Source organism: Carlito syrichta, unplaced genomic scaffold (assembly GCF_000164805.1).
Source record: "Carlito syrichta isolate Samal-C Ts95f unplaced genomic scaffold, Tarsius_syrichta-2.0.1 Scaffold309723, whole genome shotgun sequence".
In the NCBI taxonomy this organism is placed as follows: Eukaryota; Metazoa; Chordata; class Mammalia; order Primates; family Tarsiidae; genus Carlito; species Carlito syrichta.
In genome coordinates this window covers 184,705-192,246 of record NW_007253819.1, presented here as the reverse complement: position 1 = coordinate 192,246, position 7,542 = coordinate 184,705, and the positions used below count along the sequence as shown (strand labels likewise).

At 34.7% G+C, this 7,542-nt stretch overlaps 1 protein-coding gene across 1 annotated transcript in view; it reads right to left on the bottom strand.

The window, feature by feature from the left end:
* The window catches only part of SNRNP48 (small nuclear ribonucleoprotein U11/U12 subunit 48), a 19,011-nt gene that overhangs the window by 6,989 nt on the left and 4,480 nt on the right, over positions 1-7,542 (bottom strand). The window contains exons 4-5 of the mRNA XM_008067613.1: positions 6,781-6,855; positions 312-500 (exon numbers count right to left, since the gene is read on the bottom strand). Of these exons, the coding sequence (XP_008065804.1) occupies positions 312-500; positions 6,781-6,855 (264 nt within the window). The remainder of the gene's footprint in view (positions 1-311; positions 501-6,780; positions 6,856-7,542) is intronic.

Sequence of the window (7,542 nt, the reverse complement as noted above, 5' to 3'; positions counted from 1 at the left end):
CAGTCTGGGTGACAGAGTGAGACTCCAACTCAAAAAAAATAAAAAAATAAAAAAATAAAATAAAATAAAATGGCGTGGTATTTGCATACCACACCCATATACTATAAATCTAGTAGTATCTATGCACATCTTCCCATATACTATAAATCATGTCTAAACCACTTTTAATACCTAGTACAATATAAATGCTACATAAATAGTTGTATTGTTTAGGGAATAATGACAAAAAAGATTTCTACATGTTTAGTACAGACACAACCATCCGTTTTGTGTTAAGTAAGAAATATAAAGCTATGATAGTCATCTCAAACCTTGATTGACTTTGGCAGCCAAGTCTACAAAAAGGTCACTGTCATTTTCAATGATCTGAGAATCAGAGCGCTTTTTCTTTGTCTCTTCAATTACAAAATCATAGAGGGCAAGACGATCAGCTTGAGTTAAATCACAAACAAATCGTTTGTGATTCAGAGGCACTTCAACAGGCAATGAAGAATAAATTCCTAGAGTAAAAATAAAACCACAAGAATAAACAATACATGAAGCATTGTGGACTTAAAATAGACTACTTATCTTTAAACATGTACTTTAATAATACAATATTAACACAAACTATTTTTTCATAGTAATCCTTAAATATACAAAATATCAATCTATGCAATAAATGGCAAACAATAACTTTCTCCTGAATGCTATATCCACAGAGAGGATGTATTATGGATGTTTGCTATTTTTTCCAACAATGTTAATATAGATCTCATGAAGGCAGGCAGAAATAACCATTAGAGACAATTTGCTCTAAGGAAACCTTCTGAGTAACAATCTTTAAAAGGCTACTTATATCACAAAAGTAGGGTTATCTTCCTGTTTTTATGCTTTTCCCCATAAAAGCTGAAAAAAAATGCTCTTAATAGGTAATACATATTACCATCTTTTTGAAAATAAACTATGGAAATATCTTTAAATGTGTAAAAAATGTATTTTTTGAATGAGACATCAGGCTAGATAGTCAATATTCAAAATATATCCCACTTGTGCAATGTCTTAGGGTTAGGGCAAAAACTCAAATTAAGTGGCAGAAATTCCATGCTTCCTCAGACCAGAGAAAGATTACATTGAAACTAAACTCATTTTAATCTCCTGAGGAGGAAGCATATTGGCTTAACCAAATTAAGCTCATAGGCATGCCCTCCTGGTAATTACAGAACTTTCTAAAATCTGCTCATTAATTTAAAAAAAGTAAATACAATACCTTGATATGATGTACTAAACACTGAAGAAAATTTTTGTTTTGAGATTCAAATTTTCTCAAATAAAAAAATGATTGGAACTGTAAAAAAAGCAATTTAAAACAATTCTTTCTAGACTTCATTATTCACTAATGCAAACAAGAACATGAGCTACTAAAGAAATACTTTTAAAGCAGTAACTCGGGTTCATAGAATAATGTAAAATCAGTAGCTCTTCCCAGATACTTTCATATTTCATAAAGCCTGACCTTGTTAACAGTTCTTAGATGGAGGCAAAAGAAGAATTCAAATAAGAGCATACCACAAACTAAGCATTACAATAAAAAAGAAATGACTTTACATTTCTCTACAAACTAAGAGAAGAGCTCACTGGATCTGAGAACCTGGCTTAATAGCTATGAATAACAATACATGTTCTTTCTAGTCAAAGAGTTTTGAATTAGTGGGAAGGCAGGGGTCCCTTCGAGTCAATCAATTTTATTCTAATTCCGGTAGGCACGGAGGAAAAGCCTTTTTATGTAGCCAGGTGTTAAAATATTTAATTTTAGCAACTGGCAGTTGCAGGGTACTGCTAGGAGAGGAAGCGGGGTACATGATAGCAAAAGGGTACCTGGTCCACTAACAGGGAGAGTGAGGGCCAGTTAGAAGCCCAAACCTCACCGGCATGTAGTCTATTTATATAGTTAAACCTCACTTGTATCCCACAACTCTGTAATACATTTCTAAAAATATTTAATTTTGTAATATAAAATTACGAAAAGTTAGTTTTGATAAGCTTAATTCCTTTAAATATAGGCTATAAATATCCAGGAGAAAAACACAAAGATTAGAAAACAACGATGTATTACAAACAAGTTTCATATAAACCTTTGTCTGTTATTTTCAAACAAAGAAATATAATTTCCTCCTTAAAATATTTTGGCATTTTGAAAAATTTATTCATCTTAAATTTCTTTATGGTGAAGATTGATAATTAAATTCCTTGACATTCAATCAAAATTTCAAATCAAGACTACAATATTGCGACAGCTATTAAGTTAAAGCTTAGAAACTACAGTGATACTTTTAAAAGGATATCATTTGCAAAAAGGATACTGCATATCTTTAAATAAGGAGTACATTCAGGTTCCTAATTCCTCTTATACTCACCCCAATTACTGAAAAAGAAAAAGTACAGGAAAAGTTAAGCAACAAACTGCGTTTAAATCATTCAGAACATAAGAAAAAGAATAAACATACTTAAATAAACTTACATTTACATAAAATGTAAATTTTCAAAATGCATGTTTCTATATGATTTAAAGGTATATCTGAATGTACTGTAATCATAGTAACTCTACAAACTCTCTAGATACCTTTTATGCAGTAGCTTTTAAAAAAAATTGTAGCAAAATATCTGTAACAAAATTTAACGTTTTAACCATTTTTAAGTGTATAGTTAAGAGACATTTAAGTACATTCACACTGTTCTGCAACCATCACCTCCATCCATCCCTTTTCATCAACCCAAACTGAAACTCTAATCTCCTGTTTCAATAATGCTGATTCTCACTTTTCCTTGTTAGTCACTTTTGCCATCACAGGGCATCTTAAACATATGACATACAATATTAAATAGCAGTAGGTGGTATTGTCACACCTCTCTAAAATCAGAGATAAAATAAGGCCCACAGAAGAAACATGACTTTCCCAGTCTCCCAAGTGACAGGAACAGTCTAAAGCTATTCTACCCTGTTTCTTTAAGGTTCTTTAATAGTACGCTGATCTTCAAATCATGGCCACGACTCAAATATACTTCATTAAATTGAAGTATAGCAACTTCACAGATCTCATGATGTTTCAAGCTTTTATAAAGGTTAACAGATTGAGAATTGTGCACATTGGGTTTAGGCCTGACATGACGAATAAAATGAAAACATACATAAAACCGTGTCAAAAAACTTACATTTTACTGCATAACAAACAAAATATTATCAGATGAGGAAATGTAAAATAGTTTCATGTTAGTCATTTTCCTTTCAAAGTAAATGAATCAATAAGAAGATACTTAAAGAATTTCTTGTCCTGGGGTAAAAGATTTTAAAATGTTTAAGACATAAGCAGGCCACAAAAATAACCTCTTGGGAAACTGCATAACTTTACCAGTAATTAAAAAGAAATTTTAAAAAGAGGATTACAGATTGTAAAAAATAGTCATTCTTAACAATTAAACCTTAATTTAAGATAATGTAAGAATTCAAAATCAGGCTGAGTATGGTAGCTCATGCCCAAAAGCCCAGCATTTTGGGAGGTTGAGGGGGGAGGAATGCTTGAGGCCAGGAGTTCAAGACCAGTCTGGGCAACATAGCAAGACCCTATCTCTACCAAAAAATAAAAAAATTAGCTGGGTGTGCTGGTGTGAGCCTGTAGTCCCACCTCTTTTGGAGGCTGAGGCAGGATTGCCCGAGGTCAAGGCTGCAGTGAGCCGTGATCATGCCACTGTACTTCAGCCTGTGCGATAGAGTGAGACCTCAACTCAAAAAAAAAAAATTCCAAAATCAAATAAAGTTCCTCTTAACTATTTCTTGAAAGAACTATTTATTCAAAGTAGTTCTTTGTTTTTGTCCAAATATATCTTATTACCCAGTAATGTTAATTAAAAAAACAGAATATTTTCTAAATTACTCATATATATAAAACTCACTCATTTCATTATCTTAATATTGCTTTCTGTACATTAATTTTCATTTAGATAATAGGAACTACCAACTATTGGAGCCAGGGCTACTGAAACACTTTCTCTGTTCTCAACAACTCTTCAAGATAGTTTTATATTACAGACAAGTAAACAGAAACTCATAGAAGCTGTCGTTAATAATACAAGGCCAAGCCGGGGTCGGTGGCTCAACCTGTAATCCCGCACTTTGGGAGGCTGAGGTGAGTGGATTGCCTGAGCCCACGGGTTTGAGACCCGCCTAGGCAACTTGGCGAGACCTCAACTCTACAATAAATCAAAAATTAGCCCGGTGTGGTAGCACGCTCCTGTAGTTCCTGCTATTTGGAAGGCTGAGGCGGAAGGATCGCCAGAGCCCAGCAGGTCGAGGCTGCAGTGGCCGGGAGCGGCCACTGCACTCCAGTCTGGGCGACAGAGTGAGACTCCAACTCAAAAAAAAAAATAATAATAATACAAGGCCAAGCAGCTAGTTTATTTCTTTAAAATAGGCTAACATAAAGCAGAATAAATAATAAACACTGAGGTCACAGTGAGTATGTACAGAAGTGAAGTTTGTGATATTCTTCCACTTAACCATGGCAGACATAATAAATGCATTTCAGCAATATCTAGACTCTAGTCCATAAATTTCACTAAATGTAGGGAGTTTCTAACAGAAAGTAAAGCAACTCAGTTCAGAGTTTGTGCTGTAATTCAGAACTTGGTTCTGGATTTGGCTTTACTATTATCTAGCAGAAATGAGTTACTTCACTTTTGTGTGCCTGTTTCTTCACCTTAACCATATTAGGGAAAAATACTTGTCCAACCTATCACAAGGTTATTGTAAAGGAGAAATGAATACATAAAAGAGCCTGGAAAAAGTCATTTATAAAGTAAAAACATGGAAGACCTTTAGAACAAAACATAACAGAACTTTATCATATCTCTATCAGACAGTTTGTTTCCTTATCTATAAAATGCAGACACTGGGTTAGATGATCTCCAAGTTCTCTTTCAACTTTAAAATAATTTCAGTAAATAATATTAACTGGGCCAGGCACGGTAGCTCAAGCTTGTAATTCCAGCACTTTGGGAGGGCAAGGCGAGAGGATTGCCAGAGCTCAGGGGTTCGAGACCAGTCTGGGCAACTTGGAGAGACCTCATCTCTACAATAAATCAGAAAATAGGCTGGGCGTGGTAGTGCATGCCTGTAGTTCCAGCTACCCGGAAAGCTGAGGTGGAAGGATTGCCTGAGCCCAGCAGGTCGAGGCTGTGGTGGCCATGAGCGTACCACTGCACTACAGCCAGGGCGACAGAGTAAGACTCTGACTCAAAAAAATAATGATATTAACCCTTCCAAAAACCTCTACTTTTTTATAGGTGAGCTAACTAAACAGGGATAATGAGTAGAACGAATAACAGAAGCTAAAAAAGGCTTGACTGGTCACAGCTAGGTCATCTCTCCAAATAAAATGATAGTCAAATGTCTGCCTCAAAGAAAAAAATCTGGAATTTAGGTGACAGGCACAGAAGTGGGAACTTCAAAACAGAAAATGCAAGAAATGTGCTTATTACTATTGTAGGGAATCCACTCAATGTAGACAGCTAAGGGTATGATGGTCTTCCTTCTTAAGTCACAACCAACTCAGAGAAATCAAGTTTAGACACTGGCTTACACCAATGTCTGGCAAAGACCTTGAACTTCAACAAAGGAGAATACCAACCATGATTACCGCCTGGGGAATCTAATTCAGCTAAAAAAAAAGGAGTATGGAGAAAACAAGGTGAGACATCCAGAGAAAGCTACCTACAGAAAGTTCAAACACAACTAAGAAATTCTTATTATAAGAGGAGCCAGTCAAGCTTTGGCTAGATGTCATAACTAGGTTCATGAGAAATCTAAATTCTTATTAACTCATTTATGACTATGCTTTTCATGGATTAATTTTTCTTTCAATTTCCTAAATGCTTATGCTTAAAAATTCTAACATAATCTCTGTTGAAGTCCCAGACAGGAACTCTTTAACCTAGCTCCAAAGTTGGGCATGAAGGGATCCACAAATCCTTGAAATTATACATAGATGACAAAGCCAGGAAAAATAAATAAATAGTAAAATTTTTGTGTTTGTGTTTTTTTCTGAGAAGGGGTTCCTTAACATTCATCATCTCAAAGCGATCCAAGATCCAAAATGATTAAAAACAACTCATTTAAGGGATAATAACCTGAGGGTGGCAGTGGAAACAAATCTCTTTTAGCTTAAGTCATTCTTTATATTGTATTTCAACATTCTCAAGAGGAACCTCAGGGTAAGACAAACTCAATGTCATTACAGATGCACCTCAACTTATCACAGGGTTACATCCAGATAAACTCATCATAAATTGAAGGTATCATTAAATCAAAAATGCAACCCAGCAAGTCTTTGATAAAAGAATTACCAGTGCTTCAAATCTGAAGCTTGCGATTGTGTACTGCTTTTATACCACTGCAAGGCTGAAAAACCCTGTATCAAACCATTGTAAGTTGGGACCACATATATTTACTAAATAATAATTTTTTAAAAATTATCCACAGGGCATTCTCACCTATAAATCACCAGGTAATTCCAAAGCATGAACCTCTAACTAAGAAAGTGTCCCAGTGAGATTCTGGTGTATGTCAGTAGGAAATATCTAATAAATGAAGTTGAAACAAAGCGGATTAGCCCAATGTTAAATGTAAAACTTAACCTTTCCCATAACTGTCTTCAAAAGATTTTTCTTAAAGAAAATTAGCAACATGTGCCGTAGGAAAAAAAAATTTTTGATTCACTAATTTGCTCAAACCATGATGCCACTTACTTTGATTATAGCAATCACCATCTTTTCCAGTTGCAGTTCTAGCTTGCTTAATTATCTGGAATTGTGAGTCCTTATCTATCAAAAAGAAATCCATAAATACATTATGAATCATCAGTGTTCAAAATTATATATTAATTGATTTTCAATCCAAGCACTTTGAGCACACTGATAAACCTTCCGAATCTTGAGAGAAAATATCCACATCACTGCCTCCGTAATCTGAATACAAAATTATTTCAGATATATCTACAGTCCACTAAGTAACCAGACTTCAAGCAGCTCAGAAAAACACTATAATTAGGCATGCAGCAGAAGCAGCTATAAATTTTAGTGACCAATAACAACTAACATTTCTTGAAGCCTATGCTTTAATTGGCCCTCTAGCTGCCTCCAGCTAAGTATATGACATACCACTTAATCCTCAAGAAGTACTATTATCATCACTCCCGTTTTATAAAGAAACTGAGGCAACAAACAAATTAATCAACCTCTATCTATGCTATGAATCCCTGGAACATATTTCCATCCACAGATTCAATCTGTGTTCTGTGCTCATATTTTTGTTATAACAAAAGAAGCAAGGTATCTGCCGTACTGTTCAAAGCTTTGTAGGGTTTTCACTATGTATTAATATAAGCCTGGTACCTAAATTTCAGATTATATGAAGTAGTTACCCTGCACATTAATTAACAGGCATTCTTTTTTTTTTTTTTTGAGTTGGAGTCTCACTCTGTTGCCCAGACTGGAGTGCAATGGCCGCTC